The following is a 19815-nucleotide window of genomic DNA, read 5'->3' as shown; positions in this document are numbered from 1 at the left end:
CAGCGCGGCACATTTATGTGCCCTGGTAAGCATTGGGATTATGAGGACATATAGACTTTCTGAGACACGTTACATTTCAATATATGGTAATCAAGAAATATAGTGAGCATAATATAGAAGTATGTATGATATCTAGTATATGAATCACTGATGCTCAGTTGCACGAAGGCCATGTGGTTTGTCGATGAGCTGGTATTCTGTCCATTTGCTATGGCTCAAATGTAGTTAGACGCGGTCATGTCAAGGTCATAAAATAGGTATACTAAAATGAAAGGATAAGCTGAAACAGGGCAAAAACGAAGCTGGAAATTAGCATTCAGTATGATTAGGGACGATACGGTTCTGGTCAGCCATACTTCTGCATATATCAACTTAAACGGGGGGTTGTAATTAAAACATGTTGCATTCCTAAGACCATAGACGCCATTTTTGGTTAAACAAGTTCCCTAACACAATGTAAGTATCCCTTGGCTGATCGTATTCCAACTGCCCCAATGAGAACAGGTAAACCCCAGTAATCCTCTCACTGTCAATGGCAGCAGCAACAATGCTGGCTGTGCTAATTAAAAATAAAGGCTAAAAGTTGATACAAAGAGATGCTGAGAAAGCGTAAGAGAGAGCGAGAGTAGGCTTAAGAGTGTGTGGCATCCAGAGGGTAGTACCCTTCTATGGATAGCGACTCGTTGGTTCTTGTTCATAAAGAAGTGGGTCACCTCGCTCTCCAAGATTGGCAAAATCTTGAGGCGCGCTATTTTCATTAGGGCGAGCTTCTGGTTCACTCTGATGAACGAGAACTTGAGAAGGTTGGTTAGAAACCCGTTTACCGGCTTCATTTTTGTGGAAGATCTTCACAGGAGCACCGCCTTCTTCCGCACGTTCACTGAATCGGATGTCATTCATGCTGCTGAGCAATGTTCGCTCGCGTTCAACTTTGCGCTTCGAGAAGTCGAGATTATCCAGAGCTCCGGTCAGTCCGTCCGTGCTATCAGTAAGGCTGGAAGATTTCCCTAGAAGCCATGGGTGTTCCAAGCATTCTTCCACCGTGATTCGCTGATCAGCATTAACCGTAAGCATCCTGTCTATGAGATCCAAGGCTGGATCGCCCACGGAATCCCAATATGGAGATGGATAATCAAAACGGCCCATCTTAATCTGTTGGGCCATGGTATACGGGTTCTGTCGCGTATACAACTCATCCGAAAACGGGGGAAAGCCACAAAGACAGATGTAGAGCACAACACCAAGGGACCAGATATCGACAGCCTTGGTGTATCGTCGATAGTTCGTGTCCTGCAAAATCTCAGGAGCAACATCTAAGAAACAATACTGGTAAGTATCCCGATATAGTTTGATTGAGGGTAAAGCTTACAGCTCGGTGTGCCGCATCTATGAAGACAAATTAGCGCTCTTGTTCTAGGAGCTTCAGTATTCACAACTTACAATGTTGTCGTGAAGGAGTCTTCCCCAATTATCTTCGCGAGTCCAAAGTCACCTAACTTCACAGACAGCTTCTTATCAGAAACGAGAATGTTCTCTGGCTTGATATCTCGATGAACAATCCCACGATCATGCTGGAAGTCTTGTTAGCGTATCTGTGGATTGCGACCTGAAAATTGTGTGCCTCACCAAGTACTTCAAGCCCTCGAACAACTGCTTGAAAACGTGACGTGTCTCATCTTCTGACAAGTTCTGCTTGCTAACTATTAGGTTGAATAGTTCGCCTTCCGAAGCAACTTCCATGATAAGATACATCCCGTCACTTTCGTCGAATGTGTCTTTGAGACAGAGAAGGTTCTCATGATTGACACTCATCAAAAGGGCTATCTCCTGCTGCAACGCATCCGCATGCGTTTTCTGGGAATCACCTGGGCGTTTCTCAAAAACTTTCACTGCGTACTGGGTTCCGGTGGCTCTTTCGGCACACAGGTAAACGGTTGCAAAATGCCCTTTTCCAAGTTGCTGGAGGATCCTATATTGTTGCCGGAAACCGTTTGTGTCTCTGGACTTCGGGTACCTGAAAACAAAACGCGCTTCATTCAAGATACTAATCTCGTCGCCGTCCTCAAGCTCGCGGTGCTTGTTTCGCCCAACGATAGCGTCGTTGATGAAGGTGCCGTTGCTGGACAAATCTTGCAACATTGCGACAACATCACCCTTTTTGTTCTCCGAGAAGAGCATGAAGTGTCGATTGGATATTGTTGGGATCTCAAGGAGCAAATCTGATCTCTTAGCAGGCATTGTCGACAGTAGACAGGGTATGATAACCTACCGCATTCTGGGTGACGACCGATTAAATAACCACCAGGACGGCAGCTGCCTTTCTTTCCATTCCCAGAATCTTTATCGCGTCCTTCGTCACCATTGTTTCTGGGACCTTGGCAACTATCCCGCTTTGTGAGCGAAAGTGCACTATGGACTGTGTCATCAAGCGGGATTAGGTAGCCCCAAACGCCCTCCACATCCCCATCCTCTACTTCATCAGCAAATGCCCTTGGTGGATATACAAACTGCGAGAAAGCTTGTGTGTCCTCAGGTTGGGTGTCCTCGAGTGGCTCTAAATTGATTGATGTTTGATCGCAGACTTGGCTAGCTTCATCCGTTGGAGTGGCCGTTGTATCGTTTCGAGCATCTGTAACGGTTGAACTTTGTCGAGTCACTGGCGTAGGTAGGTATTCTTGTTCGATTGGAGTGTTTTGTGGCTGAGCTCTGGACGAGATTCTTTCCGAGCGACGCGGCTTCTTCTGGTCTTGCGAATCTTGATCAACACTGGCCTATGAGAACCAACAGGTTGGTTAGCAGTTGTCAGACAAAAGTAAGCAAAGAATTGAGCCAATAATTACTCTGCCACGTTTCAAAGAGCTCTGCTCGTTTTGTGGCGCCATTTTATCTGGCTGTGCCTCGAGAGACAGAGGGGGGAAGAATATCGAACCCGCTCGGTACTAATAAGCAAAGAGCAGTGGATTGACCTTTAAGAATTGGAAACTGTCCGTAACACTGGCACTTGTTTCAGTAGCTGAAACATGAAGAGCTATACAGCTCGTTTGCAAAGAGTCCCCAGGATGAGAATAGGAAGTAAATGGGGAAAGCTCGCTCTTTCCGTTGCGTCAGCCCTTGTCGGGGCGGATACTTCCCAATTAAGTAAGGATGGAGTTCCGCAACGCGTGCCGGATTCCTTCCTGTTACTTATTCTTCGCGCAGAGTACCGGCAAAAGTGACCGGAATAATTGCGCTTTATTGCGTTTGGATCTGGGACATGTTTATGCTCAGGACACCAGTTAAATGTCAATTTAGGCATTAGATCTTACTTTTTGGAAGTGACAAGTCTTCTAGAAGGTTATGTCATGGCTTTGGATATACAAGGATGATTCCCTTCATAAACCGAATTCTCTTTGAATACTCAACAGTCGCCGCAAGGTCAATTCTCGATCAAATTGCAGGGAGCAAGCGTAATAGTCAAGAACAAGCTGTCGCGACGGCAAATAAAAGTATACATAGTAGTTCAAGTGCACGTGGATCCGGCGGAGTCGATTAGTTCCAGGGGGCACGGAAAGGAAGCTCTGAACCTCCATCGCCATTACCACCACCACGTCCTTAGGAATCCTCATCACGGCGTTGGTACATTATTCAAAAGTTCTCAACAACGTCCTCTACGGCAGGTTATGATTGCCTACAATGGACGAGTAAGGAATCGCTATGTCTATCCCAGATAGTTTGCATTGCTGACAGCAGTATAGCTTCTCGACAAATATCAGGCACTCCGCATTGGAGAAGCTTGCAAACTTAGCAGTCCAGGCATCGGCCGTTGACGAAGACTCCGACATTGCGCGGTTAACAGAACAGTGCCAGCGTCAAAGCAATGAACAGCTTAATGGGTTACAGAATGGGACTCCGACATCGCGAGTACCTATGGTTCGTCATCAGTGCATTCCCCCTAACTATTGGAATACAAAGCTAACCTGTATAGGGTATCCGTGAATTAGATACCCTCTTTTCCCTCTGCAAGGCTTCCTCCTCAGTAAAGGAACTGAACCACGCCTCCCGATTGGTTGCACAGCTCTCTCAATACTTTCCTGAATCTCACAGCCAGGTCTTTCGTGCCTCACCCTTCCTGCAGAACGTCAAACCGTCTCCATGGGAGTCCCTTACTTATAATCTTGCAACTGCTCTACTTTATTTAGGGGCGAAGTTCCCATCGTTACGTGAAACCGTCTTCTATACAGTCAACAAATACCTATACAGTTGTACGGAAGCTATCGATACTGCGAATGCCGTTCAGAGCCGCGACTCCGCAACGTATAACCATGGTGCTGCACACGGATCCATGAACATACTATCTATTGCTGTTTCGCTGCTTGGCTTTTTGGAGGCCTCGGCAGTTCAAAATTCTTTCTGGACCGCGGGTGAACAACTGCAGATTGTTGAACATTTGCGATCGATTCTTTCAGAGAAGTTGATGGTTACTGTTGAAACTGCTTCTTCTACTGTTCGCAATTCCAATGCAACAGATCTTTTTTTTCGAGAATGGAGAAAGTACTCCCGGCGCTACGCTGCCCATGGACGACCTCTGGGGGCCATACTCCTCCAAGGAGGACTAATGCGCTTTGTCAAATCCTGCGCGTTGTCTCTTATCGGCTCTCAAGAATCGTCTGAGGATGAGCTTCTTGATGAATACATGGACGGTGTGGGCATCGCTAGGAGTCACGATGATGCTGAGATTTCTCTTATCGAGTGTGTGATGAAAGTCGCCAGCGATGAGATCCATCTTCTGGAGGACGGTTTTGATTATTTACAGCTCGGCTCTCCATGGCAGCAGCGACTTGCATTCTCCGTGAAGGCTCTTGCACTGACAGCGTTTCTCAACTGTGTTGTCGTGGGCGGAAATGTCGCGAGTAGCGATACCCTTCTCTTATGGCTGGAAGATACATTGGCAGATCCGAACCAGATGTCATGTGTCGAGCTCGGAAAAGCTGCTTTAAGAAGTGTTGCGATAATTGCGAGGATGTCACCGAACAGTGCATCTGCTGGAACTCGCTCCCTTTTGAGGTTCATCGTCCAAGGAGGTGTGCCAACGGGGCCTATTATCGCCGTGGCTGCACGGTGTCTCGCCCAGGTCTTGGGTATCCTTTCTCAGGACGCCGTTATCACGACGCTATACTCGTTGGGAAATGTATTGAGTGCAGGCTCGAACACCGATAGGTCATACCAAAACCCAACTGTGGCAGATGCGCCTGGGCAAACAGCGCTTCTGATGCCTTTTCCACAACCCGGAGACCCGAGTGTGGTTTCTCTATCTGTCAACGGAGAAGAAGACAACGTTCCTTATAGAAATGTCATCCATGCCATCGTGACAATTGCCACCAGCTGCAATGACGAAAAGATCAGTGCCCTGGCACAATCAATGCTACTGCAAAAGATGGGAAAGGTAAATGCTGCGGTAGATTCTTGCCTCATTCAGGAAACAGCTGCACTGGCCCCAAGCACTGGGCAGGCCGAATTCCAACTTTTACTCAAATTTTACGCCCGTGTTTACCGTGATGGTATGGCCAGGGGCGGTAGCAATGTGACAGAAGCAGTTCAAAGCGCAATGTCTTACCTCTCCATTACTCTGATAAGACGTTCTCCCCTTTACAGAATATACTTGATCCATTTGCTGGAGAGTATCGTGAACAAGGGCGATGCTACGGATTTGGAAAACGAGCGACAAAAGGAATTTATGTTGACGCCTGATGACATTGTTCCCCTTCTCAAACCATTGGCATTGCTTGTGTCCTCCAATAGCAAAGCCGTAACCGAATTCTCAGAATCTGAGGATAATGATGAGGACGTATCGTCTATGTTTCGCGACGTCTGGTTCAATCTTGCAGTCCATGGGATATCAACCAACTCAACTGTTGCTCGAGACCACATGAGAGAATTGCGTCTCCTTGCGAAACATTCCCCGCCTTTGGTTCCTGAAAGTCGTATGGAAATGTTAGAAAGCGATGTGGAGCTCAACACAATTCTTCGACGTGGAATGGGTCCTCAACGCATTCTGGAGCAAAAGAAGACGCTGATCACCGAGATTCCCAATCATGAACCTGAAATCAAACGCTTGGATTATCCAAGGGTGATTTTTCTGAATGCTGCTTTGCTTCTCGAAAGTCTACGGGCATCTTCGGGGAACTGTACTAAATTTCTCAGCTATTTCCGTGACCCGGCGCTAGCTACCATCGAAATGGCTAGTTGCATGAACGCGATTGCGGAAAAGGTTGTCTCTTGCTACCTCACAATGACACTTTCCGGAAAACAGGAGGAATTCTCGGTTCCTTTCTTGTCCAAGCAATTGGCTGGTTTCTTCGTGGCGTGCTGCCACCGTATTGAACGGGTGCAGAATGTCGCAGTGCTATCTGCAAATAAGATCATAAGAGAATGTCCTTCTGCTCTATGTGAAAAGCATTCTCTATTTGCGTTGCTCGAGCTCCTGACAGTCATGTGGTCTTCTTGCCTCGAAGAAGATCTTGATGAATTTGAGTGGAAACCATCTTTTACGTCTCCCAGAGGAACCGTGAAAGTTGACCTACCTGATAACTATGGCTTTAGAAGAGGGACTTTGGAAATGTTCCACGAGCGTGCCAAAGCATGGGTAGCCACAGTGATGGATATAGCGCCGTTAGATGTCAAGGGCTTGCTTCAGGTACACCCCTGTCAATTCTCCATCTATTGGAGACACTTCACTCACAATGATACTAGACTTATCTATCCGAGTCAGAGGACGATAGTGGATACGGAAATATTTCGTTGGGCCGGTCTTTCGCACTCGACATGGGCTCGTTTATTCCTCAGAGCGATCGGCGACTTGGTGAGTGCTTTGCAACGTATCAGGCTTAGTCCACTATCTTTAACCTTTTTTGCATCTAGGGTCGATTGAAAACTATGGGATTAACAAGGTCAACGTCGCCTCTGAGTTCGTTGCCCAATACAGCTCACGACAAAAATACCGGTACCCTGTCGTCGTACCTGCGTTGGGGAGCTCGGGGCTTAATTTTGGGGGAGATAACGGTATGTGCTTTAGTGTCTTCTGCTTTACTATCATTATCTAACTCAGTGGTGCTCCAGACCAACACGCCACTATTAGCCCGTTAAGGCTAGTTGAAAATGTCGAGAGCCTACTTTCTCGCCTATACGAACGGGCCAGCACTGGAAAAAACGTCTCCTTCATTGAAATTCGAGACGCATTGAGACAAGCCGCTGCCATACTTTGCAGCGAAAACTATGTCCGGCCCTCAATAGTCCATTATTTCGTTGCTTTACCGTTTCAAATATTCTCAAAAGAATCCATGAGCATGGGCGTTTCTCTTTGGCTTGGGACCATGAATGAGAATCCTGAAACTGAGTCGAGGATCATGGTCGAGGTCATGGAAGGCTGGGAAGAGACAATACGGCGCAAAAAGGGATTATTTAACCCCTCTTTCGAGTAAGTACTCCTGTTTCTTTAATTTTCTTAGGGGTGAGTACGCTTGGTACTAACAGCAATAGTTATGTTGATCCACTTTACGCAAAAATTGAGCTTCTGCCAACAGATAAGGAGCTTTTACTCAAAAAGCAACAGAAGGCTCAGAACATTCTGTCACCTCACTCCCATGTTCTTCAGTTCTTTGAGAGTCACTTCAGTGCCGTGAGGCTGGGCAAGCCTCAAAGTAGGCGATTGTTCTGTCGCCTGATCGGAAGAACGACCGTGGGACTCTTAGAGACACACGGTCATCCGCTAGCCAGAGAAATTCATTTCCGCGTCATTTTGTTTGGTCTAAAGGTTCTGAAACATTTCAGTTCGCAGGACCAGGTCGCTCCATGGAAGCTCAAGGATCAGATTCTTTCAGCTGCTCTAAGCTGGTTCAAGCACCCGCCTAGGTATGTTATCATTCGCTAGCCCGGAAGGAACATTGCTGAAACATGGTATCCTAGGTGGTCATTTGGTGGAAATCGACTGCAGCTCAAGGCCGAGGACAAGATACTTGATGATGTTGCTTTGGAATTGAGAAATGTTGCCCGCATCGCTAGTCAAACTTATGGACCATACAAGTCGTTGCACGCGAAGCAAGAGCTCTTGCAGATGTTCATTGAAAACGAACGATCACGTTTGAAAGTTTGGCTATACCCCCTAGAGCCGGAACGGAAGCATTTCATGGGCCCTGCTTCGGGAGGTAAAAACGTTGCAGAAGTATGTAACTGCCTACTTCTTACTCTTTTTCCTCTGCCAGGGTGCAGACTAACTCTATTCATAGGAAGCTGCGTCTCTCTTGTGGCTGGCCTGGGAAGAAAACCCGGGGTTGGCTATACAACTTGCTATTCGTCTTTCATCCGCAAAATTGAGAAACGATATCCGCTGGCTACTGCTCAACTTCCCGGAGAAGGCTCTTGATGAGCCAAATGGCTTAGAAATTATGTTCGGCTCATCATTACCTCCGGATGTCTCGTCACAACTTAAGGTCAGTTTGGTGTTTTTCTCAGGATTAAGGCTTCTATCGCTGACCACAAGTAGTATTTGCTGTACTGGGCCTCTGTCAACCCTACCGAAGCTCTCACGTACTTCTTACCTGCATATGGCAACCATCCGTTCATTTTACAATATGCCATGAAGGCGTTGGAGAGCCACCCGGTAGATGTCCGTTTCTACTTTGTCCCACAGTTGGTACAGGCCCTCAGGTATGATACGCTGGGCTACGTGGAGCGCTACATCCTCGAAACGGCAAAACAGTCCCAGCTATTCGCACATCAGGTGATATGGAATATGAAGGCGAATTCATACAAAGACGAAGATGCACAGGTGGTAAGTCCAAAAAAAAAAAAAAAAAACGACAACTCCCTACATATTTGGTTCGTTCATTGACACTGTAAAATAACAGCCAGATCCCCTCAAACCAACCTTGGACAAGTTTATGGAAGCCTTGATCTCAAGCTTCTCCGACGAAGAGCGAGAATTTTATGAAAGGGAATTCTCGTTCTTCAATGATATCACCGGTATATCCGGGAAACTTCGTCCTTACATAAAGAAGAGTAAACCAGAAAAGAAGGAAAAGATCGAGGAAGAACTTCGGAAGATCAAGGTTGAAGTTGGTGTCTATCTTCCAAGTAATCCGGATGGTGCCGTTGTTGGAATAGACCGCAAATCCGGCAAACCATTACAAAGTCATGCAAAGGCCCCATACATGGCGACATTCAGAATTCAAAAGACGAGAGTCAAGTATGACGGACCGGGCACTCCTGATGCTTCAGGTGCTCCTACTTCAAACCAGCAGCAATTGACTGGGGTCCAAGATTCCACGTCAGATTCAAACATAGAGACCTATGATGTCTGGCAGTCAGCCATCTTCAAGGTCGGTGACGACTGTCGTCAAGACATGTTGGCTCTGCAGATGATTGCCGCTTTTCGGAGCATCTTTTCCAGCGTTGGTCTAGATGTATGGGTATTCCCGTACCGAGTCACTTCCACCGCTCCTGGCTGCGGAGTCATTGACGTTCTTCCGAATTCAATATCTCGTGACATGCTTGGTCGCGAAGCGGTAAATGGCCTTTATGATTACTTTGTCTCTAAGTATGGAGGGGAAGATTCGATCCGGTTTCAGGAGGCGCGCACGAACTTTGTCAAAAGTATGGCAGCGTATTCTTTGATAACTTATCTGCTGCAATTCAAAGATCGTCATAACGGGAACATCATGGTCGACGATGCTGGCCACATCATACATATTGATTTCGGGTTCTGCTTCGACATAGCTCCAGGAGGTGTACGCTTTGAGCGCGCGCCTTTCAAGCTAACATCTGAAATGATTGCCGTAATGGGCGGTATCCCTCAAACACATGCTAATGCTTCCGGAACAAGCTCGCACCACATTACTAATACGCAGCCATATCGATGGTTCGAATCCCTGGTGGTGAAGGCCTTCCTCGCTTCGCGTCCGCACTGCACCAAGTTAACCCACATTGTGTCATTGATGCTTGACAGTGGCCTGCCGTGTTTCAAGCCTGATACGCTAAAGAATTTCCGCGACCGGTTTGTGCTTGAGAAGAGCGAGAGAGAAGCAGCTGAATTCATGCGGGAGCTCATTCGCAAGTCATACATGAACATCTCTACTAAGGGCTACGATCAGTTCCAACTGTTGACCAACGGTATTCCGTACTGACCTGACTGGCAGAAGATACTTCTGCATAGCATTCCTTAGCGGAAGAGAAGTTAATTGGTTTCATAAGTCGTCCCAGAAGACAATTGATCCGGTTTGGGCTGGTGTAATTACTCAAAGTATACATAGTTTTTTTTTTTTTTTTTTTTCTTTTGTGTGTGTTTTTTATAATAATAAGCTGCATGTATAGTGACAGCTAATCATAGAATGCAGATGCGGCGTTTTCCACCTGCGAACACGAGGAAATAGTAGTTACTATCTAATCCTAAGCCCTAGTAAAGCCCTATGCCATACAATTTGCCCGAAGGCCGTGGGACCGGATGAACGAAACGAATAGTCAACATGAAGGACTTTCGACATTGAACTGATCGCTACCCACAAATCATTCAAGTGTTCTCCTACTGCTTGATGGCCTCTACCTCAATCTCAATTTTCATAGTTGAAAATGCTAATCCAGGAATCGCGAGAGCGGTCCAAATTGGCCGGTGTCCTGGCATACATTCCTGAATTTTCTTGAAAAATGGTCATATGAAGCTCCCATGTCGACGTGATAAGAACGAACCAAATAAAAATCCTCCCACCCACAGAGTTCTGCAGCCCGAAGCACTCTGTCGCTAGCGTCCAGAGCTCCTGAGACTGTCCACCCTCCTTGGCCGGAACATTTTACAACGTTACCGATGATGACGGCTTGGGAATAGTGGCATAGATCGCTATGCTTCTGACCGGCGCCTTCTTCGTTGACGTACGTTAATGACGACTTTTTTTTTTTTTTTTTTTTTTTTTTTTACAACGCTTCCCCTACGAAGAGAATGAATAGATATGAGATAAGTGATCTTGACGATGTGAAAGGAGACAGTAAACAATGAATAAAAATCACAACCAATGTTGATACCATGATTTATAGATGAGGTATTTGGAGACGTTTAGGGCACCTCCAACCGATCCCGGCTGATTAATGCACCCTTAATGGTAGTAGGAGGACCTCCAAGCCTCCGACATTATATAGCAAAGACTGATTGAGGATAAGAATTTGATCACATAACATCACTAAATTATGGAACCATCTTCAGCTGAGCAGATCCCGGAGGCTGCTCCAGCTGGCAAAAGAAAACCCCGAACCTGCCCACATTGCAAACGTCACTTCCGCCGCCATGAACACCTCCAACGGCATGTCCGAACTCGTGAGTACTGCTACCAATACGCAACCCAAATAAAATGGTTCGATCAGAGAACTGAGGGCCTTTAGATACGAATGAGAAACCATATAAGTGTACATGCGGCTCATCTTATGCTAGACGTGATCTCTTGAAGCGCCATCAGAGCATCGCACATTCTCCAAGCACTTCATTGACAACCCCGGTGACTGGCGATGTTAGCGTCGCCCAAGAGAGCGAACCCCGTAACTTCAATGCTGCTTTTACCGAGCCAATTCCTTGGGACATTCCTGGTACTCGAAGTATTCCTGCTGAATCCATAGAGCAGCAGGGACAATTGTCAGAATATCAGTCTGCGGGTATGGAGTCTAGCTTAGATAGTACTAATGCAAATGGAGCTAATCTGCTGCAGGTGATTCGTCACTACTTGATGCTTATGATCCTTTGCGGGATTTTGAATACTTCAGTCACAGCCTAGGTCTCACATCCGACTGGGCCCTGCCATCAGAATTTGACATCTCGCGGATCATGGTTAGAGAGCCTATATACCATCTCCTGCCTACTTCTTCTGTCAGTCATGAACAGCAAGAGCATTCTGCTTCTTCAGAACAGAACCATCCTCTTACTCAGTTTCCGGTCGAACGGGATGCTGTTGGTAAACCTCACTTTTCCCCTAGCCATCGTCATGGTAGAAACGGAATTCTGACATAACTGTAGGGGAATTTGGTGTCCTGACTTTCCCTGTTCTCAAGATTACAGACGAACATCGAAGCCACCTGCTCCAGTCACTGGTGCAATTTCAAACTACGGTAACTAATTTCGTCATGCCATCGTCCCACTCTTTAACGCGGTTTGTAAATGCCTTTTTTGATGGATTCTATCCTCATGCGGCACTTGTACACATTCCAACCTTTAAGCTAGATAATTGCGAGCCGGAAACCATCCTGGCCATGGCCGCACTTGGAGCTCAATACCGGCATGAACATCGAAAGGGAACCCTACTATTCTACGCAGCAAAGGCGATTATCCAAGACAAAGCGCTGGAAAGAGAAAGGAAAGCGACTAACCAAAACCTTTCGTTGCGTCCTACCGAGCCGTTGACAGGTTCTCGCCACAGGGCGGATAATTATAATGGCTCTTCGTACAATGAACTGATGTGCGAGGCGCGATGCGTTCTTTACCTCATATTTTTCGCAACATGGCACCACGAGCCAGACATTGTGCGAGAAGCATTTAACTTCCAGAGCCTTCTAGCAAGATGTGTGAGAGAAAGCTGCCTTGATGAGGACGAAGAAGCTCTGCAAAATGTTACCACAGATTGGCATGCCTGGGTGGAACAGGAATCTCACAGGAGAATCAAGTTATTTTCCTTTGTCTTTCTCAATTTACAGAGCATAGCATTCAACGTGCCCCCGATCATCTTGAGCGATGAAATAAATCTTCGCCTACCATGTTCTTGCATGGAATGGCTTGCTCCTTGCCGCGAAAGATGGTCTATGGTTCGTGGCCCAGGCCATCAAGAACAGATGCGTTTCCAGGATGCTCTCGCTCAGTTGGCCCGGATTTCCCGAGATCCAAACTCTATCGACTCTCAACTGGTTCCATCCACATTGGCCAACTATATTCTACTGCATGCTCTTATTCAACGAATTCTGCTGATGTATCAGGCGTTTTGTTTTAATAGCGATGGAGAACATCCTCTACTGGTCTCCCAAAAGGAAGAAATTCGGTAAGGAATGCTTATTATCTCTTGCATTTTAATTGCTAATTTACCTAGGAACTTCTTACGTGCATGGACCTCCCAATGGCAACGAGCACCTGAATCAAGCCTTGATCCCAGGAATCCAAACGGCCCTGTTCCTTTCACGTCAACAGCATTGCTTGGCCTAGCGTATATCCGACTTGCTTTCAATATAGGCTCATATGGCGCATTGCAATCCCGAGATTCAGAGAAGATTGCGAACAAGCTTATGGATTTACCTCGTTTACCCGGCGGTCCTAATCTTCTTCCGGCAATACTGCATGCGACGCATGCCTTGAGTATACCGGTAAAGCTGGGAATAAGTTTTGTTTCTCGGGGCCATACATACGTATCGAGCATACAGCACTCGCTTTGCGGAATGGAGTTTGCAGTTTTTATCAGCAAATGGTTACACTGTATTTCAGAGTGCCGAACTAGGAGATCTCTTGATGGTATGCATTTACCACTTGCATGCGCTTTGTTCATTGGACTAAGGTATATTGACTTGCTCCTAGAACATGAAATCCGCTTGATTAATTGGATAAGCGACATTGTCGAAGAGGGCAGAACATCGGGAGATGAAGGCCTGTGTCCTGGCCCTGCATCTCCATCCAACTGTCTTCACTTAGCCTACGTCGCGGTAAAACTATGGGCTCGCCTGATAAAGGGAAACGAACAATGGGCAATTCTGAGGATTATCGGGGAAAGCCTTGACATATATGCTGACCTTTGCCGAGAAAAATATGCATTCGTTCAGAGTGGCGCATAGTGATCAGGGCGATCGTTGGTGGTGTTGGAGACGCCTCTACAGAAGTGGGCAAACACCTCCAAATGTCTCCATATAAAAACAGTAGAATCTTCTTGATAATCAAGAAAAAGATTAAAACCTACAAATCCGTTGGTATCCATATTTGAAAACGGCTCATTTACGATCACATCTGTCAATTGTCCTGTCGAGCTCAAAACTTCCAAGGATACGGAGTTCCGTCGCTGCTTCGTATAGAGGATATACTTACTATGTCCAGAACATAAAACGTGATGGCCAAACTTATCCGCGACAGTGTTGCAGGGCAATGTCTACGTCTGATACTCAGTCCATCCTGGCTACGATACGATGAAGAACAAAGTGACTACGACCACCAATGCAAGAAGCTCCAACACCAACACAACATCATCCTGGTAGACTGGTATTCGGACAACGACAAAGAAAACCCGTAGGACTGGTCCCGACCAAAGAGAGCATTTGTGGCGTTTATATTGGCGCTTATAGCTTTGTGGTGTACATGGCAGCGCCAATATACACAGCGAGCGAGAATGCGTTTCGAGAGGAGTTTGGAGTTAATGGAGCGGAGGGCTCGTTGGGGTTTGCCCTTTATGTGTATGTCAATTTGTTTATCCGTATCTATAAGAGTATATACTGATTAATTCAGCCTAGGATACGGCGTAGCCCCCCTCTTCTTCAGTTCCCTTAGCGAAGTCCCCAGATCGGCCGCAGCCTCCCTAACCTTCGCCCTCTTCTGCATCATCAGTATCCCAACCGCCATAGCCCCTACGGCCATCGGCTTTAAAATCCTCTGCTTCCTGCAAGGCTTCTTTGGAAGCCCATGTCTAGCCACTGGAGGTGCGTCAATTGCAGGTGTTTACTCGTCTGATCTGCTCCCGCATGCAATGACGAGCTGGGTGCTGTGTATATTTTGCGCGCCTGCAATCGGGACACTAGTTTCGGGGTTTGCGATCTCAGTTCTGGGATGGCGGTTCTCGATGTGGGAGATATTGATTGCTGCTGCGCCAATTCTGATCCTTCTCTTGTTATTCTTACCCGAGACGAGTCCAGCGACGATACTTCATTGACGGGCGAGAAGGTTAAAAAAATTGAATGGGGATAACGACGACAACGAAAAGAAACACAAAACATCAGCCGAAATCGCGCAGGAAGGCATCTCTTTCCACACAGTCGTGCGCGAATCCCTCCTCGTCTCATCAAAAATCACTTTCCTCGTTCCGGCAATCCTGTTCCTCAAATGCTACACCTCCCTCACATACGGGATCTACTATCCCTTCTTCGAGGCATTCCCCAGCGTCTATCAGGGCATGTACGGATTCAACCTCGGATAAATGGGAGCTGTCTTTCTCGCCATCGTGGTCGGAACAATTATCTCGTTCGTTATATACAACATCTACATCCACAAAACTCACTTCCCGAAATCAGTATTCTGGAAAGCTCCCATCAAACCCGAAACTGTACTAATTCCCGCGCTCTTTGCCTGCTTCGGCCCCTCCATCGAGCTATTCCTGTTCGGCTGGGCAGCACGGCTGAAATCCACTGGATCGTGCCGACGATAGGAATCGCCATCTTCCCAGCCTGCGTGTTCATCCTGATGCAGTGCGTTTTTCTCTACATTCCTGGTTGCTACCCGCAGTATGCAGCAAGTATGTTTGCGGCGACGGATTTTACGCGGGGTGCGTTTGTGTGCGGTGCTATTATCTTTTCGCGACCGCTGTATTTGAACTTAGGGATTGAGAAAGTATGTAGTCTTTTGGCGGGGTTAAATATTGGATGTGCTACTGGGATTCATTTGTTGTTTCATTATGGGGAGGCGTTGAGGAGGAGGTCGAGGTTTGTGGCTAAATGGTGATTTTTGAATTATGACGAAGGGTAGGCGCTTTACATATAGACTTCTATTAATAGATTGATTAGCTTGATATATTTAATGCACGGATGTTGCATAACAGATATTATAAGCACAAGCTACTCGTGGATTTTAGCGCTGGAGATGAAACACCCGTGTTGTAATTCAGATACCCAGTTAAGTCAAGATATCTGCTGTTTCTCATTCTGAAATCAATATTCATATACATTCTGTGTATTGGCCGTTTGATAAAACATAAAACATGAAAAGACAGTCTGACCAGCAGGGCTGACATATAGAAGTAGAAAGAAATATGTGAAAACAAAGCCACAAGCGAAAGAAGAAACCAAACGTATCGTCAGTGTACCCATATAAATCAGACGATGCCCGTAAATCGTACCGAGTTGCCAGATAACTCCGCTAATCCCAGAACCCCGCTGTAAACCACATGTACCGTGTTTGCCAAAATCGACATCGGTGCAGAGCTGCTTGAGCTGACCGTGTCTGCTAGAAGGGGAAAGAAAGGATGAAAGCACTTTTTCCGACGCTTTTCCTTATCCCAGCGTGAAGCAGATAGAAATGAGAATGAAGCAGAAGACACAAATAATTACACATCAGTCCATAAAGTCTCCTCGCAGGATCTTCTCCTGGAAGAAGTCCGGCTTTTTGTGCTTGGGCTGCCTTGGAATCTCTCGGACGGGTTGCTCCATCGTGGCAATTTGAACTGCACGTTCCTGTTCCCGTTGACGGTTCGCGTTGGCCACATTCTGGTTCTGTTGAATAGCACTCAGGGATGGAGCACGTTCGGCCCGGGTGCGTAAAGCTTCAGACCAATTGAAGCGTTCGTCTGTTTCCAACAAGTTAGCCAAGTGATCAGGGACACCAAAGATTCAAGATACGTACCATTGTTAACGCTTCCCCTCCGAACATCACGCAGCGCCTGTGCACCATAAGAGACCCGCCGGGCGAAAGGAGAGGTAGGAGTGGCGCCAGCCAGCTCACTTTCCTCATTAATCGAGTCCTCAGAGGAGGTGGGGTTGGATCCCACCGAGCTTGAGACACTACCGCCTCTGAAGTGTCTGCCGTTGAAAGGAGAGGTCTGGGTGGGAGAGCCTGCTAGGCCAAGGGTGGTAATGGAGAGTCTCCGCTGCTGAGGAGCGGTGGAAGAGTTGGCAGCGTTGGCAGCTGGAGGACTACCGAACGAGAAGGAGGCGAGAGATGCCCTGCGTTGGTGGGAGGAGGGAACGGAGATGGGAGAAGTTGCGCGGTCGTTGGACATCATGAAAATTCGGATTGAGTTATGTTAATTGTGTATTCGTTATCCAGTTGCGAAATTTGTGCTTTGTAGGGCAATCTCAGACAGTGACGTCAAAAGACAATTCAAGGGACGAGGAACGACAGAAAATGAGGAATGCGGCGTAGGGAATAATGCGCGAGAATCTGGGGTAACAGTTAGCTGTAACTCTAACACTCTTAATGGCCAAGTGGCGGTATAGATAGAAGCAGCCGTGGCTTGCTGGTCTGAATGAGGACACTCACCTGCTGCTCAATATGGCCAATAAATGAATTGAAGCCGACAAGAGTCTCCCTAGACCAGATAGGACGGATGGAACTCTGAGATTGGGAAAACGATAGAACTAACGGTCAAATTGATGATTGTAGAAGAATGAAAGTGCTGGCAGTACTGGGGATAGTATTGAGATGGATATCAAGATAAAGACAAGTTACAAGAATAGATTAGAGTGTAGAATAGAGGACAGAGAGAGTGATGGGATCATAAATAACCTCGTCTACCGTCACCCCACAATTACATAACCCCTCTCTGCGATGGGTCTAGCCCCTTTTGGCTCACCTCAGGCCACCGCCGTGGTACCTACATATTCCTATCTATGATGTGATACTACTGCGCTCCTGATAGAGTATTTCCCTCCCTCCTCGTCCATCAAGCTCCGTATCCCGCAATGGCCAGTCTGCAGTCATTCTCCATGCCCTGAGACTACATTCTGTACTGAGTACTCTTGACTTTGTCCAACTGCTAAGCTTCCTATTGGGGCACCCCCGGTCCTCCGGATCACCATCACCCAATCCCTGGGGAGCAGATTCAACCAATCAGAGCCCGCTGATCGCTGTTGGCCACGACACTTCCCCGCATTTCCCGTAGCGGTTACAGCATCCCAGGATAACCACCAGTAATACTATGGGTGTAGATAGGCGTAACACTAGCTTATAGGTCAACTCAGAATCACCATGTCAAGAGACAGATAGACTCCGTTCTAAGCACGTTTGGGGTCATATCAGGCATAGTTCCTCGTGCGCAGTTACTCCATCTAGACCATATGATGCATGTAGACACACCAATCACTGATCGTCTGATGGTCAGACCATTCTAGCCATGGTCCTTTATGCCAAGTTATATCCAATGCAACCCACCAACAGACACATATTCGTACTCCTGCACATGGTGGCGGTATTTCTGGAGACTTGCAAACACACACCCATGAAACAGCTAAAGTCAAGAGAACCAATTTCATTCTTAACGATAGATATTCTGTCTAGAGACCATATATCTTCCATAGACCATGTATATTCCGTGTGCCAAGTTCTATCCGTTCTTTGCCTGTCGAGTACCCATGTCACTGTACCTGTAGAAGTCCCAAAGTGGCGGGAATCTAATTTGCTCTTTCTTATTTTTGTCCACTCCAATCTTTTTCGTTCATTGCCATTTATTTTTCTTTTCTTTTTTCCCCGTTGATTTCTTATTGCAATTGCGCTGTGGTTTCTTTTTGTCAGATATCAATTCGGAAGCCGGTACGAAGACGTACTCGCGCCCGACGATGGAAGGTGAAAAAGTTCCACCAACTGTGCGCCAACCCTAGGCTCAATCTCTGTGCCATCCCGGGCGATTTTAACCCCCCGGTTGGCATTCCATGGATTGCGTAGTCCTCGCGTGCGATAAAACGGTACTTTTACCGTAGACAGCCATTGGATTCGAAATGGTCGCCCAATGGCCTGACTTCCTGCCGCTGCTGTAGTAGTAGCGGCAGTTGTAGTAGTATCTGCCGTTGCTGCATCTTCCGTAACGGCTGTGGGCCCGCCAACGTTCTTGTCGCCGTTGGCATCCCTATCCGCATCCACCTCTGCAACACCATTGGGAGCTGCTCCTGTTACCCCTGCCAGAGCTGTGTCATCTTCCTCTTTTTCTCCGTCTTCTTCTTTTCCTCCATCATCTTCAGATGATGTGTCGGCTTCCCAGAAGATGGTGCCCCGAACAGGGTCATCGATAATCCGGCCACTGCGGGCGGTGGACGAGGCTTGCGTCAGAGTCACGCTGGGCTCTTCCGCTTCCGTAGCAATATGATTGGGCCTGTGAGGCATCTCCAGGGCCAACTTCTCATCTTCCTGAATGAGCGACACCATCCGGGCATATCCATAGTACTCTCCAGACTTGTTGGCTGAAAAAATGAGGTATACATTATCCGCGGTCTATCGGAAATTAGTGAGATGCCACTAAAAAGGAAAAAAGACAAGAGAGATAAATAGACGGAACTAACCTCATACGCTAGATTCAAATTGACCTCGTTATGGGTCTGTGTCGCCCAAATACCGCTCTGCCGGCTGCTCTCCAAATCCTCCACCGTCATACTCTTAACAATGAAATACCGATTGGGCACCTTCTCACCAGGGGTCGGAACCGAAGAGTCCATACTCGCAATAGCCGCCTTGTCATTTTCCTCGTTTTTCGCAGCTGCGATGCTCGCAACATCACCTGAATTTTTCCTGGACTCTGTCGGACGCGCATTTGGCCGTAGTCTGCAAACCAAACGGCAGCCTTGAAATCGGGAGTCGTGGAATTTCTCTTGTGCTGCAGAACAGGCAGCTTCTGTTTTATAATTGATGAACGCGCAGTGGCTTCTTGAGATGAGGAAAACGCTCTCGATTTGGTCGGAAACGCCCTGAGAGAAGTACTCTTTGACGTTTACGATGCTAATCCCATGAGGTAAATTGCCAACCCATAGCGCAGGGCCCGATTGTTTTGGCGTTCTCCGTGGTCCTCCAGGAGTGGCAGCCCGAGTGGCAGTAGATAATGAAGGCGAGATTGTCTCTGAAAGTGCATGTCAGCAAGCAGATGATTCAAT

The 19815-nt window shown here is 47.1% G+C and overlaps 6 protein-coding genes across 6 annotated transcripts in view; 3 read left to right on the top strand and 3 right to left on the bottom strand.

The window, feature by feature from the left end:
* Positions 1-666: 666 nt before the first annotated feature.
* EURHEDRAFT_460462 (CAMK family serine/threonine-protein kinase) lies at positions 667-2882 on the bottom strand (the record flags this gene model as incomplete). The annotated part of the gene is made up of 6 exons (XM_040784649.1): positions 667-1313; positions 1370-1386; positions 1441-1571; positions 1627-2219; positions 2270-2771; positions 2841-2882. 6 exons carry the CDS (start codon positions 2880-2882, stop codon positions 667-669), a joined length of 1932 nt encoding a protein of 643 aa, XP_040636994.1.
* Positions 2883-3672: 790 nt separating this feature from the next.
* stt4 (1-phosphatidylinositol 4-kinase STT4) lies at positions 3673-10157 on the top strand (the record flags this gene model as incomplete). The annotated part of the gene is made up of 11 exons (XM_040779163.1): positions 3673-3680; positions 3735-3909; positions 3965-6673; positions 6730-6838; positions 6898-7038; positions 7096-7453; positions 7516-7887; positions 7942-8197; positions 8262-8465; positions 8519-8806; positions 8883-10157. The coding sequence occupies 11 exons, from the start codon at positions 3673-3675 to the stop codon at positions 10155-10157; spliced, it is 5895 nt and encodes a 1964-aa protein (XP_040636993.1).
* A 1148-nt stretch (positions 10158-11305) lies between these two features.
* On the top strand, positions 11306-13903 carry EURHEDRAFT_388034 (uncharacterized protein; the record flags this gene model as incomplete). The annotated part of the gene is made up of 6 exons (XM_040779725.1): positions 11306-11339; positions 11401-11667; positions 11721-11963; positions 12026-13037; positions 13086-13501; positions 13565-13903. The coding sequence occupies 6 exons, from the start codon at positions 11306-11308 to the stop codon at positions 13816-13818; spliced, it is 2226 nt and encodes a 741-aa protein (XP_040636992.1). The 3' UTR covers positions 13819-13903.
* A 1184-nt stretch (positions 13904-15087) lies between these two features.
* Positions 15088-15657, top strand: EURHEDRAFT_414518 (uncharacterized protein). The gene has a single exon (XM_040782455.1). It carries the CDS (start codon positions 15165-15167, stop codon positions 15390-15392), a length of 228 nt encoding a protein of 75 aa, XP_040636991.1. The 5' UTR covers positions 15088-15164; the 3' UTR covers positions 15393-15657.
* A 636-nt stretch (positions 15658-16293) lies between these two features.
* On the bottom strand, positions 16294-16958 carry EURHEDRAFT_379367 (uncharacterized protein; the record flags this gene model as incomplete). Its single annotated transcript, XM_040779162.1, has 2 exons — positions 16294-16526; positions 16583-16958. The coding sequence occupies 2 exons, from the start codon at positions 16956-16958 to the stop codon at positions 16294-16296; spliced, it is 609 nt and encodes a 202-aa protein (XP_040636990.1).
* Positions 16959-18472: 1514 nt separating this feature from the next.
* The window catches only part of EURHEDRAFT_404417 (putative YT521-B-like splicing factor), a gene marked incomplete at both ends in the record, with an annotated part of 2139 nt that continues 796 nt past the window's right edge, over positions 18473-19815 (bottom strand). The window contains 2 exons of the mRNA XM_040780309.1: positions 18473-19162; positions 19231-19781. Of these exons, the coding sequence (XP_040636989.1) occupies positions 18473-19162; positions 19231-19781 (1241 nt within the window). The remainder of the gene's footprint in view (positions 19163-19230; positions 19782-19815) is intronic.

The sequence above is a fragment of the Aspergillus ruber genome (assembly GCF_000600275.1).
Source record: "Aspergillus ruber CBS 135680 unplaced genomic scaffold scaffold00022, whole genome shotgun sequence".
Classification (NCBI taxonomy): Eukaryota; Fungi; Ascomycota; class Eurotiomycetes; order Eurotiales; family Aspergillaceae; genus Aspergillus; species Aspergillus ruber.
This window is presented reverse-complemented; position numbering and strand designations above follow the sequence as displayed.

Coding starts and splice junctions, on each gene's coding strand:
- EURHEDRAFT_414518 (XM_040782455.1), top strand. CDS start 15,165: ATGGGAGCTGTCTTTCTCGCCATCGTGGTCGGAACAATTATCTCGTTC.